The sequence below is a fragment of the Vulpes lagopus genome, chromosome 21, assembly GCF_018345385.1.
Source record: "Vulpes lagopus strain Blue_001 chromosome 21, ASM1834538v1, whole genome shotgun sequence".
Taxonomy (NCBI): Eukaryota; Metazoa; Chordata; class Mammalia; order Carnivora; family Canidae; genus Vulpes; species Vulpes lagopus.
The window spans coordinates 31821866-31841954 of NC_054844.1; the positions used below are offsets into that span (position 1 = coordinate 31821866).

Here is a 20089-nt window from a genome sequence, read left to right on the forward strand (position 1 = left end):
TATTTTGCTTTTGTTTCCCTTGCCTCAGGAGACCTATCTTGAAAATGTTGCTTTGGCTAATGTCAAAGAGATTATTGCCTGTTCTCCCAGGATTTTTATAGTTTCAGGTCTCACATTCAGGTATTTAATCCATTTTAAAAAATATTTTATTTATTTATTCATGAGACAGACACACACACACACACACACACACACACACACACACACAGAAGCAGAGACACAGGCAGAGGGAGAAGCAAGCTCCATGCAGGAAGTCCGATGAGGGACTCGATCCTGGGACTCCAGGATCACGCCCTTGGCCGAAGGCAAGTGCTAAACCTCTGAGCCACCCAGAGATCCCCTTTAATCCATTTTGAATTTATTTTTGTATATGGTATAAGAAAGTGGTCCAGTTTCATTCTTTTTACACTTATCTGTCCAACTTAACACCATTTTTAAAAAAGATTTTATTTATTCATGATAGACACAGAGAGGCAGATATAGGCAGAGGGAGAAGCAGGCTCCCTGTGGGGAGCATGATGTGGAACTGGATTCTAGGACGCAGGGATCATGACCTGAGTCAAAGGCAATCACTCAACCGCTACTGAGCCACCCAGGCTCCCCAAACTAACACCATTTTTTGAAGAAAATCTTTTTCCTATTGCATAGTCTTCCTTCCTTTGTCGAAGATTGTCCTTATCAGTGTGGGTTTATTTCTAGGCTCTTTATCTTGTTTCATTGATCTATGTGTCTGTTTTTGTGTCAGTACCATACTCTTAATGATTACAGCTTTGTAGTATAACTTCAAATCTGGAATTGTGATACCTCCAGTTTTGTTTTGTTTTTCAAGATTGTTTTTGGCTATTTGGGGTTTCTGTGGTTCCATACAAATTTTAAGATTGTTCTAGTTCTTTGAAATACGTGGTTGGTATTTTGATAGGCATTTCATTACATCTGTAGATTGCTTTGGGTAATAGGGGCATTTTAACAATATTTGTTCTTCTAATCCATGAGTATGGAATATCTTCCCTTATGTTTGTATTGTCTTCAATTTCTTTCATCAGGGTTTTAGTTTTCAGAGTACAGGTCTTTCATGAAACTCTTCGGTTAAGTTTATTCCTAGGTATTTTATCTTTTGTGCAACTCTAGGTGGGGTTATTTTTTCATTTCTTTTTCTGTTGCATTATTATTAGTGTATAGAAATGCAACAGATACCTGTATATTGATTTTGTATCCTGTGGTCTTACTGAATTCATTTATCCCTTCTAATAGTTTTGGGGGCAATTTTTAGGTATATATAATATCATGTTGACTGCAAACAGTGAAAGGTTTATTTCTTCCTTGCCAGTTTGGATGCCTTTTCTTCCTTTTCCTTTACTGATTGCTGCATCTAGGACTTCCAGTATGAAAGTATAAAAGTAGTGAGAGTGGACATCCTTGTCTTATTCCTGACCTTAGGAAAAAGCTGTTTTTCACCACTGAGGATGATGTTGAGGGTTTTTCATATATGGCCTTACTTATGTTGAGGTATAGTTCCCTCTAAACCTACTTTTTTGGAGGTTTTTTTTAAGGTTATTTATTTGTTTGTTTATTTATTTATTCATTTATTCATTCATGAGAGACACAAGAGAGAGAATGAGGCAGAGACATAGGCAGAGGGATAAGTAGGCTCCATGCTGGGAGCCTGATGTAGGACTTGATCCCGAGACTCCAGAATCATGCCCTGGGCTGAAGGCACTCAACTGCTGAGCCACCCAGGCATCCCTGTTGGAGGGTTTTTATCCTGAATGGATGTTGTACTTAATCAGATTCTTTTTCTGCATCTGTTGAAATGATCATACTTTTTTTTTTTTTAAAGATTTTATTTATTTATTCATGAGAGACAGAGAGAGAGAGAGAGAGAGAGGCAGAGACATAGACAGAGAGAGAAGCAGGCTCCTTTCAGGGAGCCCAATGTGGGACTCGATCCCAGGACTCTGGGATCATGCCCTGAGCTGAAGGCAGATGCTCAACCGCTGAGCCACCCAGGTGTCCCGATCATACGGTTTTTATCCTTTCACTTGCTGATGTGATCTATCATGTGGTTGATTTACAAATATTGAACTACTCTTGCATCCCAGGAATAAATCCCACTTGATTGTGGTGAGTTTTTAAAAATATATGGTTGGATTCAGTTAGCTAATATTTTGTTGTTTTTGCAGCTATGTTCATCAGAAATCTTGGCCTGTAGTTCTTTTTATTTACTTATTTTTTTGGTAGTGTCCTTATCTGGTAATGCTGGCCTCACAGAATGAATGTGGAAGCTTTCCTTCCTCTTCTGTTTTTTGGAATAGTTTGAGAAGAACAGGTATTAACTTTTCTTTAAATGTTTGGTAGAATTGACCTGTGAAACCATCTGGTCTTGGACTTTTGTTTGTTGGGAATTTTTTGATTATTGATTTAATTTCATTTCTGGTAATTGGGCCATTCAAATTTTCTATTTGTTCCTGATTCAGGTTTTGAAGGTTATATGTTTCTAGAAATTTATCTATTTCTTCTAGGCTATTCAATTTGTTGACATATGTTTTCATAATATTCTCTTACAATCCTTTGTATTTCTGTGGTGTCGTTATTTTTCCCTTTCATTTTGGAATTTTTTTCTTTTCAGCTTTTCTTTCCTTTTTTTGATGAGTCTGGTGGTTTATCAGTGTTGATCTTTTCAAATAAGCAGCTCCTCTTTTATTGTTTTTAAGTATTTTGTTTATTTCTGCTCTAATCTTCATTTCCTTCCTTCTGCTGGTTTTGGGTTTTGTTCTTCTTTTTCTAGCTCCTCTAGGTATATGGTTAGGTTCTTTATTTGAGATTTTTTTTCATGTTGAAGTAGGCCTGTGTCACTATAAATTACCTTCATAGAACAGCTTTTGCTGCATCCCAAAGATTTTGGAGTGTTTTTTCAATTTCACTTGTCCTCCTGTATTTTTTTATTTCCTCTGAATTTTTGGTTGACACATTCATAGTTTAGTTGACATGTTATTTAACCTCCTTGTATTTGTATTCTTTCTAGATTTTTTTCTCAAGGTTGATTTTTATTTTCATAGTGTTGTGGTTAGATAAGATGCATGGAATGATTTCAGTATCTTTGAATTTGTTGAGACTTGATTTGTGGCCTAATATTGGATCTCTTAATGCAGAAATGTTCCATGTGCACTCAAAAAGAATATGTATTCTGCTGTTTTAGGATGGAATGTTCTGAATATATACATCTGCTCCACTGTGTCATTCAAAGCCACTGTTTCCTTCTATTTCCATTTGGATGATCTTTCCAGTGATGTAAGTGGAGTGTTAAAGTCCCCTCCCTACCAAAAAAAAAATAATAATAATAATAAAAAAATAAAGTCCCCTCCTATTATTGTACTACTATCAGTTACTTCCTTTATGTTTGTTATTAACTGCTTTATTTATTTGGGTGCTCCCATGTTTGGTGCATAAATATTTCAATTGTTATATCTTCATGTTGGATTGTCCCCGGTCCTTCCTTGTGTCTTCTTGTTGCAGCCTTTGTTTTTTTTTTTTTTTTTTTTAATTTTTCTTTATTTATGATAGTCATACAGAGAGAGAGGGAGAGAGGCAGAGACACAGGCAGAGGGAGAAGCAGGCTCCATGCACCGGGAGCCTGACGTGGGATTCAATCTCGGGTCTCCAGGATCGCGCCCTGGGCCAAAGGCAGGCGCCAAACCGCTGCGCCACCCAGGGATCCCCAGCCTTTGGTTTAAAGTCTGTTTTATCTGATATAAGTGTTACTAGTTGGGCTTTGTTTCACATCTCTTTGCATGTTAAATGCTTCTCCATCCCTTCACTTTCAATCTGCATGTGTCTCTAGGGCTGAAATGAGTCTTTTGAAGGCAGCATGCTTCGAGTCTTTGAAAATTTTTTTTATCCATTCTGTCACCTTATGATTAGAGGTTTTTTTTTTGTTTGTTTGTTTGTTTTGTTTTTTTGTTTTTTTTTTACTTTGAATATACCATGCTACTGTCTTCAGGCCTGTGAAGTTTCTGCTGAAACATTAGGTGATAACCTTATGGGGTTTTCCTTGCAAGCAACTATTTTCTCTTATTGCTTTTAAAACTCTCTCTTTATCACTACTTTTTGCCATTTTAATAACCATGTGCCATGCATGGTGGACTGCTTTGGGTTAATTTTGTTGGGGAATCTCTGTGCCTCCTGGATCAGGATTTGTTTCTTTCTCCAGGTTTGGGAAGCTTTTAGCTATTATTTCTTCACATAAATTTTCTGCTCTGTTTTCTCTCTCTTCTTCTTCTGAAGTCCTTTTAATGAAAATGTTATTATACTTGATCATGTCTCTGAGTTCCCTATTTTCATTTTGTATCAGTTTTTTCCCTCTTACTTGTTCAGCTTGATTGCTTTCCAATAGTCTGCCATCCAGGTCACTGATCTGTTTATCTCTTCAGTCTATTTATTGTATAATTGTAAAGAGACCTTTAGTTTCTTTAGTATATTTTTAATTTCAGTTATTGATTTCTTCATCTCTTATTGTTTCTTTTTTGTTCTCTGTCTTGTTGTCAAGAGTCTCACTGAGGTCTTCCACTCAAGTCCAGTGAGTCTCTTTATGATCATGATTTTAAATTCTCTTTTAGACCCATTATTTACTTAACGTTTTGCCTAGGTTTCTTGCTGTGGTTTTGTCCTGTTCTTTCATTTGGGATATGTCTCCTCATTTCATCTGAGTATCTTTGTCTGTTTCTGTGTTTTATAAAGGCAGCTCTGTCTCTTGCTCTTGAAAGTAGTGGCCTTATAAAGAGATCTTGTACTGTCCAGCTGTGCAGTGTCTCCTGTTCGCTAGAACCTGGCACTTCGGGGATGTCTCTCCCGTATGTGTTGTGTGTGCCCTGTTTTTGTGGCTGAGCTGATGCTGCCTTTAGTCATCTGCAGTGGCTCTTTGCTTATTGTGGACAATGTTTGGTTACTGTGCTGTTAGTGGGCCAGTCTGGGCCACTTTGAGCTTGAGTTGTGTCAGACTAAGTGTTTGCCACAGATGGAGTAGTACTGAACCGTAGGGCTCTTTCTGTGTTGTTCCCAGAGAGGCTTTCGTTGGTGGGTTGAGCCTGTAGTCAGGCCCACTGTCTACCCCCAGTCCTTTGCTGGAGTCACAGTCTGACTGCTGTGTGTGGTTATCTTTCCCTCTCCCTGGGGCAGGAGTCACTTTGGAGTGGTGCTGGCCCCTGTGAGGGCTGCTCTCACACTGCCAGGCTTGTGGCACTGCTTTAGGTGGATCAGGTCAATGTGTATTAGAGGGGATGGGGACAAGCTGTCAGCAAAGTTGATGCTGGTCTGCTGTGGAAGGAGAGCTGAATCAGAGGCCTGTCGGAAGGGGACATGTGGGCAGAAGAATGCAGGGATGGGGCTCATTTTTAGGCAGTTAGTGTTGGTAGCTTTGGTTGGGAGGCTGGGGAGGGAAGGGGCTCTTTTGTGTTTCTTGAAGTCTCCCAAGGATCCCTGCCCCTAATGCACGTGCTCTGAGATCAGTAAACAATCTCCCTCCTGTATACTTCAGGGGATTTTCAAGCTGCTGCCTTTATGCTGTATCTCTGTGGGGCTGTTTGTTGGGCTGTCTCTCTAAGGGCAAGGATTCAGTTTCTTCTTAACCCTCCCAGCTCTCCCTGAGCTGAGCTCACTGATTTTTAAAGTTCCAGGTTTTAAGTGCTGCTGGTTGTAAAAACTCATACTGTTCAGCCCCTCTGGTTTTCAAAGCCGGATGTTATGGGGATTCTTCTTTCCCCTGTGGGATCCCTGTGTGAATCTGTTTCATTCCCCTCTCTGTATCTGTGGTGTCCCTCCCTCCATGGACAGTCTGGTCGTTCCCGTTAGCTCTGGACTCTGTCTCTGCCCTTCCTACACTCTCTGATGTGGCCTCTTCTCTACATTTAGCTGTGGAGAGTTTGTTCTGTCAGTGCTCAGGTTGTTTTCTGGATTATGTACACGGATGTGAGTGTGTTATCCGGTTGTATACATGGGGTGAGGTGAGCTTAGAATCCTCTGACTCTGTTGTCTTCCCCAGAAATCTGGATGGCTTTTTTTAAAAAGGCCAGTTTATCAGGTTTCTCTCTATAGTTAATGTAACTGCCAGTTATGCATGTTATGTTTATTAAGTGTGTTGATAAAGAAACTCTACTATCTAGCAACTTGAGGGCTTTCCTGTTGTCACCTGCAGATTCCCTGAGACTTCTGATTAAACGTTAGAAATAAAGGTAATTTGTTTATCTTTGATTTCTAAAAGTACAGCTGCCCTGGAGATCTGGGACTTCCATGCCTGTGGTACATGCCTCTGATAAGACTTCAGTGTCTTCTGGTTACTTGCCCAGTAACTCCTTCTGGTAGGAAAAAGGCTTCTTAAAGCACATAGAAAGGTATTTGTCTACCTCACCTGGAGTTTTTAAAATTGTATTTTACAAAGTTGAGTAAGCTTACTAGGTTTCCAGTCTGGTATGTAAGAGCTTGAAAGGTTATACTTCATCCTAACAACAAGTAAAAAGGTGAACAAACTGAAAATAAACAACTTTTCCACGAAAAGTGAGGTCACAGGGCAAATCACTGCCCCTATTATTGGAGACAAAGAGGAAGACACAGAGAATCACAACTTACCTAAGCAGAAAGTCAAGGGCAGAAACCTCAGTGGGAACCAGTGCCAGGGTAGGAAACCTAAACTAACTGATGGATTGATCAAGGCTCAGTGTAGACAAGTCTGAGAGCCAAACATTCCAGAAGGGTATAGTCATAGTGAGGCTTCCTTACACTTTGAGTTTTATTTCTAGGAGCTCTACCAGGTTCTAAGAATGAAGATTGGAGAAAGATCCTCTGAGGCGTCTAGGAGGGGGAAAAAGGAAGCAACTGTAAATAGGCCAGAGCTAGCTATTCTTAACAAGGCCTGTTCTCAAGAGAAAGTACGTTACCAGAGCTTAACCTGATTAGGTTTTATCAGAGTCTAATTGACCTGGGGGAATGGAAGTACCTAACTCTAGCTCCTTCTGGCCATCCTGTCCCACCTAAGGGGAAGAAAAGACAAAGTTTTGTGTGAAGTTTATTTATATCCCAGGGACATAGGCTCATTATGACTGAAACCTGATAGGATTATGGGATAATTCCTCTTCCACAATTTACCGCTATATTACTAAAGGCCTATTTACTGGCCTATTTACCTTTTACCTACTACATTATCTCCAGGTTTCTACAAAAAAATTATCGAAGCATACTAAAAGCATACTAAAAAGCATACTTTGAAGAGACAACAAACATCAGAACCAGATTCAGATATAGTTAGGATGTTGAAATGATCAGACTCTGAATAATATATTTAAGATTCTAATGGAAAAAGTAGACAACATGAAAGAACAGATAGGTCATGTAAGCAGAAAGATGGAAATTCTAAGAAAAAAGCATGCTAGAGATACATTGTATCTCTAAACATTGTAATAGTAACAAAACATGCCTTTTATTGGTTCATTAGTAGATTGGACAGAGTCCAGCTCAGGAAATAATCTCTGAACCTGATGATATGTTAGTAGAAACTTTTAAAACTGGGGTGCCTGGGTGGCTCAACAGTTGGGCGTCTGCCTTTGGCTCAGGGTGTGATTCCAGAAGCCTGGGATTGAGTCCCACGTTAGGCTCCCCACAAGGAACCCACTTCTCCCTTTGCCTATGTCTCTGACTCTCTGTGTCTCTCATGAATAAATAAATAAAAATCTTAAAAAAAGAGAATTTATAAAAATTAAAAAGCAAAGAGAAAAAAGATTTTTAAAAAATTGAACAGACTATCCAAGAACTGTGGGATGAGTTCAAAAGTTATACATTTAGAAGGATACTAGAATGATAAGAGAAGGGGTAGAAGAAATATTGTAAGTCATAAGGACTGAGAATTTCCCCATATTAAAGTCGGATAAGAAACCAAGAATCTAGGAAGGTCAGGTAAATGCTAAAAAACCCCCACAAACCCCCAAAAATCCAACTACACCCAGGCGTTTCATATTCAAGTTGTGGAAAACAAAAGATGAAGTCTTGAAGTAGGCTGGAGGAAAAAAAACATCTTACAGAGCAAAAATGAATATTATATCTCAGAAACCAAAGTAAGCAAGAAGAGTAGAGTGAAATATCTGAAATATTTCACCCTTGAATTCAGGATCCTTCAAAATTATCCTTCTAAACTGGCAGACTTTTCTCAGACAAAAATCAAGGGAATTTGTTGTCAATTAGACCTGCCTTACAAGCAATGTTAAAACAAGAAAAGTTCTTCAGAAATAAAGTGATATAGATCAGAAACTTGGATCTGTATAAAGAAAAGAGCATTAGAGAAAGAATGAGGTTAGAGGAGCTTTTATTTTTCTTGTATTCTTTAAATGGTTTTTAAAAAATTAGAGCATGAGTGGGGAGAGGGGCAGAGCAAGAGGGAGCAGCAGACTCCATGCTGAGCAGGGAGCCCAATGTGTGAGGCTCAATCCCAGGACTCTGAGATCATGACCTGAGCCAAAGGCAGATGCTTAACCAACTGAGCCACCCAGGTGCCCCAGTTTTTCCTATTTTTGACTGAACAGATACCAGTTTGTTTAAATTAAGAGCAAAAGCAACAATGTATCCAATGTATAGCTTATATACAAGTGAAATGAATGACACCTGTGACACAAAGGACAGGATGAAAGAATTAGGAATATTTGACTTTTCTATACTCATACTACCCGTGAAATAGTATTATTTGAAAATGGACTTGAATTAGTTGTATACGCACATCGCAAACTCTAGGACAACCATTAAAAAAAATGAAAAAACTATAATTGATACACTAAGAGAGGAATGGAATCAAATAATAGGCTCAATGATAACCACAAAAACAGAAAAAGTAGAAAACAGAAATAGGGATAGAGAACAAAGGCAATGAATAGAAAACAGTAACAAATATGGTAGAATTTCATCACCTTAAATGTTAGTGGTCTAAATATACCAATAAGAACCATATTGTCAGTAGATAAAAAATAAGGCCCAACTCTATGTTGTCTTTAAGAAACTCAGGTTAAATACAAAGACACATGCAGATGAAAGGGTGGAGAGAGATATGATATACCATGCTAACATTGATCAAAAGAAAGTTTGATAGTTCTATTAATTTCAGAGAGAGCAGACTTCAGAGCAGGGAAGCTTAATAGGATCCTGTGGGTTGATTTGTAAGTGTAAATTTTGGCATGTTTTGGAAATTACTGATTATTTTAGACTTTAAATTCCAACCCTTTCACATTTACCTCTAAATGTTACTGTCAGTTTTATCCAGTAGTTATGTTTTAGTTTGTAAGTCCATAACCAGTGACCCTGCAGGGAAAAAAAAAAAAAGTACAAATATTTTCAGGTGGATGCAGTTATAAAATTTTCCATGATAAAGTTCATTGTAAAATAAAGAAGTTCTTCTTGTTAAAAAGGATTTTGATACATACTGACCTGTCCTACTTAAGTTACTTTACTTCCTGTGACTCAGTTATTTCCTTATCCATACAATAATGCTATTTTTCATACAGGGTTTTGTGAAGATAGGATAAAAGAGTGTATATAAAGTGGATAGCATATAAGTGTATTTTTACTCTATAAAGATAATGTAGAAATAGAATAAGCATGCAAATTCCACCCCAATGTGCTATCCTAATATTTAATGATTTTTATTATATTTTCTCCTCCTTTAATAGGAGTTAGGAAACCAGATTTATCATCCAAATGTGTTTATGTGAATACACATGCCTTCATGTACCATATGGAATTTGCTGTTTGACTGAAACAGCTCTGCTATAGAGAGATTGATTTATCAAACCTGCTCTTTGATATTAGCCTGGTACCATGGTTTTATGATTTTATTTTATTTTATTATTTCATTTTATTTTATTTTATTTTATTTTATTTTATTTTATTTTTTTATTTTTTTTATTTATGAGAGACACAGAGAGGTAGAGACACAGGCAGAGCGAGGAGCAGGCTCCCTGAGGGGAGCCGGATGTGGGACTCCATCACAGGATCATGCCCTGAGCTGAAGGCAGCCGCTCAACCACTAAGCCACCCAGAAGTCCCACTAAGGTATCATTTTAATCTTTTTTTTTTTTTCCAGCTCAGTTAAAACTCCCCACTGCTCCTTTGTAGACCACAGAAGCACCTGAGATGCATGCATCCATCTATTCTTTAACTATTAACCGAGCACATGTTATATGCTAGGCACTGTATGAGGTACGAGAGAGTCAGTAGCAAATAATGCAAATTCCCTGCTCTCATTCAGTGTATATTCTTATGGGAGAAACAGACAAGAAATAAGAAAAATGATTTTCAAATAGTGATAAATACTAGGAAGAAAAACAGGGTTACATGATGTATTGGGGAGGAAGCGAGTGATTATATAGTCGAGACAGGCTCTCAGAGATGATTTTGAGCTGAAACCTGAATGACAAGAAGGAATGAGGCACAAATAAGAGGGCAACATGCATGCCAGACAGATGTAACACCACATGCAAAGGCCCCGAGGTGGAAATGACTTGGCTTCATGAATTCCTAAGTAACTTGCATATAAATCCACTCAGTTTATTATTCACTAGATGAGCTCTCCTTTTGTAAGAAAATGCAGCTGATTCCTTTTTAACGTGCTGATTTCAAAAATCGAATGCAGTGGTTCTCGCACTATTGTGTGCTTAAGAATTATCTGGAGAGTTTGTTATGATACAGTTCCCTGACTTAAAAAAGCTGAAACATAAAAACTTATGAATTTCAAAAAACTTATGAAAACAGAGAGTAGAATGGTGGTTACCAGAGGCAGGGGGCTGGGGAGGGTTGGGGGGATGTTGTTTAGGGGTACAGACTTAGAATAGGCAATTCCTGGAGAGCTAATGCACTATATAGTGATTACAGATAACATTGTATTAATGAACTTCAGAATTGCTAAGAGACCAGAATGTTTACCACAAAAAAGAAATGATAATTATGTGATTATTATGTGATTATTATGTGATTATTATGTGATTATGTGATTATTATGTGATATGTGATATCACATATTATGTGATATGTGATAATTATGTGATTATTATGTGTATTAGCTAACAAACACTATGGTGGTAAACATTTTGCCATATATGCATCAAACCAGTGCATTGTATACCTTAGAGTGTTATATTTCAATGAAAAAATGTAGTTTCCTGGACTATATCCAGGTGTGGCCCACAGATGTGCATGTGTAGCACCTCACAGATGATGCCAGTGCTTCTAGTTTGAGGACCACACTTTGAGAACCACTGTTGTAGCAAATATGTTTTGGGTTTAGTACCCATTTGCTAGAATATTTTCTTGCATGTAAAATATTAACGTACTCTGCATGCTGATCATAAGAAACTAGTTTTTGTAAGTGTAGTGGGAAAACGTATGAAATATTAAAGGAAAAAAATAGCATCAATGTTTCATATTGAATTCATAGTGTTTATAATAGCTTAATTTCAGTATAGCCAGTTAGTGAAAGGTTAATGTCTTTTTCATTTGGAAAGAATTTTTTAAAAAATATTTATTTATTTTTGAGGAAGAGCAAGATCACGTGTAAGTGCATGAGTAGGGGCAAGGGCAGAGGCAAAGAATCTTTTCAGGCAGACTCCCGACTGGGTGAGGAGCCTCACGTGGGCTCCATCTTATGACCATGAGATCATGACCTGAACCAAAACCAAGAGTCTGGTGCTCAATTGACTGAGCCATCCAGGCGCTACCCTCCTCTTCTCTTCTTAAAGCATTTGGAGGGATTTCAAAAATTATTTTTTAAATGCTGAAAGGAATTTAAATGATAGGTTACTGAGAGAGATTCTAAAATTATTTTTGTTTCTTGATTCAGAGATCCCATACATAGAAATTGCGTATTAAGTCCCATTAATCTGGAGACTAGGAGAAGGTTGTGCTTTTCATCAACTGTGCCATTCAGGAGGATGCTCAGAAGGAGGAGGTAGAGACAGGAAGAAGTTCATCAGGCTAGTGAGCCCTATCAGCTCAAACTATTTTGGTCAGCAGGAGCTTCGCTTGCTGCAGTCATACATCCTATATGACATATGTCAAGCCCATGTGCTCCTCCTAGTAGTTGTTCCCAGGAAAGGAATTTACGAGCACATTGCTTGTGCTTTCAACAGTGTGACCTTAGCAGCCTCAGGGATGGCATGTGGATGATGATGCTAAGAATAGCCAACAGTTATCCAGCACTTATGTGCTATTGCTCTAAGTGCTTTACGTGATTAACTGATATAACCCCCTAAACACATATGAGGTAGATAGTAACAACTCTACTTTATACAGGAAGCGAGGCTAAGTCAGTAATTTAGATTACCAGGCAGTAAGTAGAAAAGCTGGGATTCAAAGGTGGCAATTTGTGTTCATTCTGATTCCTTAAGCAATGTACTATATAGTGCTTCGTATTTGGAGAAAAATCCCCATATCAAAGGTTTCCAGAATTTGTGTCTGTAGACCAGGTTAAAATCAGGTATCACATTCTTCCTCTGCATACCTTTTAAGTTACAACACAGGAATTCCACAATGTCTGTTTTGTAATCTTTCTGCCTAGGTCAGACCAGAAGACATTCCAAATAATGAGAGAGAGACGAGGAGACTACTGGTGCAGTCCACACAGAAGTTTTGTACCACTTGCTAGTGTGTTATATTGGGCAAATCATCAAAATGTTCTGAACTTAAGTTCAGGACTCATAAAAGCCTACAATGTTTACTCCACAGGATTGGATAGTTAAATGAGGACTTTGACTACTGATTCAAATATGTACTGCAATATTTAGGTGTTCTGGCAAGTACACCCTGTATGCATAATTTATGGGATTTTTCTTGGGTCATTATGACGGTAGGCTTTTGACCTTACCTGCTGGCATTGGAATCCTTGGTTAAATGCAACTCCATCTTTTTTTTTAAATTTTTTTTTTAATTTATGATAGTCACACAGAGAGAGAGAGAGAGAGAGGCAGAGACACAGGCAGAGGGAGAAGCAGGCTCCATGCACCGGGAGCCCGACGTGGGATTCGATCCCGAGGCTCCAGGATCGCGCCCTGGGTCAAAGGCAGGCGCCAAACCGCTGCGCCACCCAGGGATCCCTCTTTTTTTTTTTTTTTAAAGCAGGAGAAAATCAAATTTAGTTTTGAGTGCATGGAAAAGCCACCTAGAAATGAGACTCCTTCCAAGGTAAGCCTTTGGATGATAAGTGGATCTGTTGTCTTCATGGGATCTCCTCAGGCTGTTTCTACAGCTGGGCTCAAAATGGTGCACCCTAACTGTGAAGATAAATCTAACAGCTGCCGAGATGAGACAATAGGTAATTCTCACTAATAAAAGCTGGTTAGGGCAAAATGGCAATGGAGAGCAATAGAGTTCCAAAAGGAACGGTCAACTGGTCACCCAGCAGGTATTCTGTTTTTTTTTTTTTTTTTTTTTTTTTTTTTAATTTTTTATTTATTTATGATAGTCACAGAGAGAGAGAGAGAGGCAGAGACACAGGCGGAGGGAGAAGCAGGCTCCATGCACCGGGAGCCTGACGTGGGATTCGATCCCGGTTCTCCAGGATCGCGCCCTGGGCCAAAGGCAGGCGCCAAACCGCTGCGCCACCCAGGGATCCCAGGTATTCTGTTTTTATTTACAAAGCAAATAAAACAATTTTTGTCAACCCAACATAATGGTTTATGTTCACATCTGGTTTTGACAACCAGAAATAATATTTCAAGGGTTCCTAAGCACTTAATTTCAAAGTCTTTTATTTACTAGTGAGGATAATTCATTGGAACAATTTTTAGGTATTATACATTTTTAAAGATGACTTTACCAATGATCAAGAGGTAAAATGTCATTAAAATGAGTAGGCTTGCATAAATACATAGAGGTAACTACTTTTTGTAGATGCCTTTACTATGTAATCTAGATCCTGAAATTAAAGGAAGAGATTAGAAGAAATACAAAAGTGCAAGAGAGGTAAATGACTAATGAATTGTCATAACTTTTATTTGATTATTTTCATTTACAGTTCTGGCACTGACACTTTTTTTAAAAAAAGATTTTAATTTTATGTAAAGATTGAACTTCAATAAAATAACTTAAAAAATTTACATATACATCACTAAATTTCCATAAAATATACAATACTTTTGATACAGCTATAGGCTAGAATGACTTTGAAGGAAATGATACATATTCATAATTTTTAAGAGATATCCCTCATGTCACATGTAAGAATAAATATTTATATTGAATTTTCCAAGACATGTGAAGTATTAAATACTATATAACATGCACTCAAAGTAAAATATACATTTTGAAATACATATTTTAAAAGCATAAAACTTTTGATTTAATCTAGATGTACATTAGAGCTTCTAAATAGAAATTTGAACATTTATTACAAATAAAGTTACTATAACATCAAATGAGATATAGTCCAAAGGCCACTGGGAACCAGTTTGGACATGTAGAATATAAAGTTCTACTTTGGCTAGAGTTAAATCTCATCTTTTTTAACCTTCAAATGAGATGGAATGATGTTAAATTTACTAAAATTTTAAAACTTTACAAAATATCAGTTAATTTTAAGTACTTGTAAACTGCATTCCTTTTTCTCATACTGATATGACAAAAATCAAACACATGAACTTAACTGTGTAAAGTAAAAATATGAATATTACTGCTAAATGAAAGTAGTTACTGAACATTCCACAGACCCAATCACTCAAGTGCAACAGAGTGTTTTATACATATAAACTCAAGATTTATAGGAAATATATTGTTTCACACTCACAGGCAAATTATAAGGGTAAAATTCTCTTTTGTACTTCAGAACACCATTAACCTCTTATCAAATCTCCTTTTGATGATTGGCACACCAATATTTCCCTCTTTCAAAGACAAAGTAAATGGGTTGGTAGCAGTTAGCTGTTTGGCATTTTTAAATGATTGCTATTTCCAGAAAAAGGCAATATTTCTCACCCAGAACTGAATGTCCTGATAACTGATGTGTTGCCGCCACTTGATAACTTCATCAAATTAGCTTAACATTACTGTACAAGAAGCTAGGAAAACTGATAGAAAGTGACAGAAAACACGACATTAAAATTAATCCAGAGAAGAATTCTGAGTTTCTTCATAGGCAGCAGCTATGCATGTGCTATACCTTTTATCCACTAGTTAACAGATTTTGCTGTAGAGCACATGTTATGAATGCTCTGCTGTCATTCTTTTATTTGTGGTTAGTAAGAGGATATAAACTGAAAACCTGTTGTAAAACTGTATGGTGCTTAGTATAATTTGATATTTTGTAACCAGGAGACTAGTAAAATAAATAAATAAATAAAAATCTCATTAGTTTAATCTTAATTCCTGTGCCAATGAAATATAACAATCCTTCCACTCCCCCTCACTGTATTACAGTATTTATAAACTATATTAGTGTCATTAAGTTAGACTTTCTTAGGTAAGATATGGATAGTATTTTTTAGAATATGCTCCCCCTGGAATCTATGATTATAATACATTACAATCTTTCCAAGCAAAAGGATAAGTTGTCAATTTATATTTTTCCTGTTCATTCTTACTCTGGATAATAGATTTTGAAATGATAGTAAACAACTTCTAACTTCTTTGCTTTAATGGAATTCTCATTTCAGAGTGAATAACTTAAAAATAATATTTAGACTCTCATATACTAAAATCTAGTTCAGTGGTAAAATAAAATTATGAAAAAGCACTTGACAGCATTACTGTCATAGCATTTTCCATTAGGGAACTAATTACTACATATGACTAGGAACAAAATTTCAAATGGAAATAAATATTACCTTTTAAATTTAGCTTTAATTTCAATCTTTTATAAATATATTAAAAATCATGTTTTGGGTAATAAGGTATAATAGTAAAAATTATTAGGAATGTTTATATTGAAGAGAAATATTAATATCAAATCTTCAAAAATTTATCTGACATCACATTCATCCCTATGTGTTCAGATGCAGATGAAGCGTTATATTCTCTTTAGTTTACTCTACAGCAGATCTCATCAGCCACCAAGCTAAGCCTCAAATAGGGGTTATAACTTTCTTTACTACGTACTCCTAAAACATATCTCTATTGAATTTGCAGCATGCTTAGGAGGAGACCTTAATTTCAATTAAAAGCATGATGCTTAAACTGTTTTAATATGGTAGGCCAAATCATACCATATATAAATTGTACTACAAAATACATATTTGATGATATTTCAAATGGAATGTTTTCAAGTTGATAGTGGTAGTCAATGATGCTGAGAACTTAAAAGGTACGTAATATAAAAAAACTGCAAAATTCAAACACTTAATTTTTAATATACTATAAATGTTCACCAAATCTAAAAATAATACTCTAATTGTATAAGGTTTCTTTTTAAGTAGTTATTTTTAAAAAAATTATAAATAATCTTTATACTGTGCCACGCTGTCTTGTACTTCAAAGATATGGAATATTGTCTCTATCACTATATAAATAACAAATAGACCGTTAAAGGAGAGGTTGGGGAGAAGAGGGGAGGAGAACTGTGGCTAATTTTCCCTGTTATTATGTGCATTTATGGATATAAAGTTGAATATACCATTTGCTTTATGTCAGGGAGAACAGGCCATGTTCTGCTTTAGGAAATAATAAAAGTCCAGTTGCTCCTTTAATAAAGTTACTGTGCATTCAGCCCAGCTGAGTATATAAGCATACAGTTAAGGCTATGTATACAATAAAGAGAAGAATTGAGGCAATTATTTGGATAAATCAGAAAAATACAGTTTTAGAGAGCACTTTATTGGTCTAGATACTTTTTCTTCCCATCATTTTTTGATTTTTACCACATAATAGCTCATTTTCCACTTTACTTTACCTGTGTGAAGTAGTACACAGATAAAAAATTTCTTATGGGATAAGAAATATCAATAATTCTATTAAATCACATCTGCTTTTCTGGGGAAAAGAATCAATATTAATATCCCCTTAGAAGTCAATTGTCAAAGCACCTAATTCAGGGAAAAAACACTCTAAATTTTTTTTGCCTTTCATGTATGAAATGATCAAAGGGAGAAAAGTTTTTTTTCTTTTTTTTGGCTGAAGGATTTTTAGACCAGTAAAGTGACAGTTCAAACACTTATACTCCTGGTGGCTAAGAGAACAAACCTTTTTGACTACATTCTCAGTTTTGATAATAGTGATAGAATAAGCCAGACTTCAAGTGAAGAACAAAACATCTTGGAGACTGGCAGAAACACATTAACTTTAGAGATAGCCTTCTTTTCACTCCAAAGAGTACCTTAGTAGATTTGGAGCCACATTAAAATCCATTAAACTTATATATTCCTATCTGGCCACAGAAAATTCATTCCTATTTTCACTGGAATTAGCAAATAATTTTGTATATTCTGTATAATTCTTAAGAGCAAAAGCTAGAGTTCATTGAATGGGCATAAAAACTAATGAACATTTTGAAAAGACATTGTAGAAATGCATGCTATGTTAGAACCATTAATCTATTCCAATAGAAAAACCCCAATTTTTAGACAAGAAGGAAAAAAATCCAAGCCAAGTATGAGAAAAAGGAAACACCCACAGACAAATCTATGTATCTTTTTTCTTTTTTTGGCAAACTGTCAAGGAAAATGAGAAAAAGGTGTGCAAAATAAAAACAAATTTATGATCTTAAAAAAAAACAGTACTTTTAAGTAATGAAATGTTACAATTCCCTTAATAAAAAGTTAAGGAAAAAATAAGTCCCACTATTTAATTAAACATCAATAACAGGATTATCTGTCACTGATTTTCTTCCCTTTTCGTTTCAGGAATTATTTGATTAAAAGAAGGGGAAAAATAGTCTGCTAGCAGCTATTTATATTAACAGAAATGAAGGCACAAATAGTAGGACTCCAGAGTCAATGAGTGAAGGCATGGTTATATTCAGGTGATTTTGGCATGAACAGAAACCCTGAAATACAGTTGAAGATCTGGTGCTATTTTGTGTTTAGTTATATACCTAACTGACTAACTCAAATCATATATCCATAAAATTTTTTTCTTTCTTACTTTCTAGCAATAAAATATACTTATCAAAACTTGCTAGCTTATCTGTGCAAATGTATACTTATCACCGATGCAAAAAATATGTACGAAAATAAACCCTAAAGACCTGCTTTTCATAATGTTCAAAAGGTCCTATGTAGAGTCAGTTTCTGAAGAACACTCAAGATCTAACTTGGAGAGAGAGACCAAGATGTGGAATCGAAAGGAGAAAAGGACAACTGTGCCTCTGTAGGAGGCACTTCTGAATTTGTTGAAAGCTTAAATGGAATTTACTTTCTAAGAGCTGATCAGAGATAAGCTACTTGTCCTTAGAAAAATTTAGGGCCAATAGACCATGTTTTGACAGAAAACATCCTTGGATCTTATCCCAGAATCCTTCTTCATAAGTATATCATACATATACGATTAAGTTAGATTAGCACTGACTCTACTGCCACTAATAATTATATATGGTCTTAGGAAAAAAGGATACCACTGAAGTCACTGGATACAATATTCATTTTAGACTACCTCAGGAAGGAATTACATACATTTGTTCAATAATTATTCGTTTAAAATCTCTAAATATTGTTTTACATTTCTGCTTGTGAAAAAAAAAGTCATCATGGTTGTATCTTCCTCCTAATCAAATATTCTAGAATATGAGGTCATTCAAAACTAGACTGTGGAAAGAACCAGATTAAAAGCAGGGCAGTGAGGTCACCAATTGCTGCTTTTGTCCTCCAGGTTTGTTTAAATACCTAAATTTATCAGCAGCTGAAAATTATTCCACATCAGAAGCATCGTTGTCAGAAAGATGATAGTTACTTCCCTTCACCCGAATATATTCAATATATCGCCCTTCATCAGAATCTGAAGCACCACATGTACATAACCTGTTGTCAAAGAGTGATTCAATTTCCTCTAATTTTTTCCCTTTGGTCTCAGGAAGACAGCCATAGATGAAAAGGAGTCCCACACCAGCGAATCCAGCATACAGGAAGAAGGCTCCTGCAATGGAAAGTAATACATTATTTGTATGTATAGTACTAGGTTGGAAAGGGTACTTTATTTTGACTTTTCTTTTGGGTCAATCATGCATAACTGTGGTCTGACACGGAATCAAAAAATAACTATTGACCTGCTTTACTCTTATTTTTCTGGGTCTGTGAACATAATACAGTTTATCTTTCTAAGCTCAAGTCATGTCATACCTAACTCAAGAAGAATGATAAGCTGGATTCAGATATAACTTCTGCTTTCAAGTCATTCCTCACTTCCCTGGCTAGAGATCACTGATCTCTCCTGTGTACTTTTACAGCGCTTTGCTGAGGCCCCCATCATAATAACCCCATCATAATAACCCATAATAATAACCAAGAAATACAATTATGTGCGTGAACTGATGTCTCTCTTGCCTACTAGACTGGTGGTACTTTGAGGGAGAAAATTCTTTCTTACTTATTTATATTCCTAGAATCACATATAGTGCTGCTACTGCTGAATTCATGCCTCAGTGGAGTACATGGACAAAGTCTAGGAGTCAACCTTAACTTTTTTCTTATTCTCCTACCCAGTATCCAATCTGTCAGGAGATCCTGTTGGATCTACCTTCAAAGTACCAAAAGTGACCACTTTTTGCTATTCCACTGGTATCTTTCTGGTTTAGGGCCATTCTCTCTCATCTGCACTACTGCAGTAGTCTTTTAACTAATCCCCTATTCCTTCTCTTAGACCACTAAGGTCCACTTTTTTTTTTTTTTTTTGGCCTGTAGCACTTCTCACCATCTGACATACCATAAAGCTTATGAATTTGGCTTTTCTTCCTTTGTCTAGAATTAAGTTCCAAGAGCTAGGAGAATGTTGTTTTGCTGTAAGACTATGCATGCCAGTGTAGCATAAATACAAAGACCTTAGTAGTACCTGGTTGTGTTTTCTAAGTGTCAATACAGCAAGGCTAGATGGATGAGATATATGTGACTTAGGTATATTTTCTACATATTTCCAAGATGGTCTTTCCAGTAAT

At 36.4% G+C, this 20089-nt stretch overlaps 1 protein-coding gene across 2 annotated transcripts in view; it reads right to left on the reverse strand.

Annotated features, from left to right (window-relative positions):
• Window positions 1-20089, reverse strand: part of SLC2A13 (solute carrier family 2 member 13) — a 395490-nt gene that overhangs the window by 16105 nt on the left and 359296 nt on the right. The window contains exons 10-11 of one of the 2 annotated variants that reach the window (XM_041735867.1): window positions 18960-19074; window positions 9261-9327 (exon numbers count right to left, since the gene is read on the reverse strand). In XM_041735867.1, coding sequence (XP_041591801.1) covers window positions 9300-9327; window positions 18960-19074 — 143 coding nt within the window. In that variant the 3' untranslated portion in view covers window positions 9261-9299. Of the gene's footprint in view, window positions 1-9260; window positions 9328-13749; window positions 19075-20089 lie in introns of those variants that run through there. The other variant, XM_041735866.1, reaches the window with a different exon arrangement.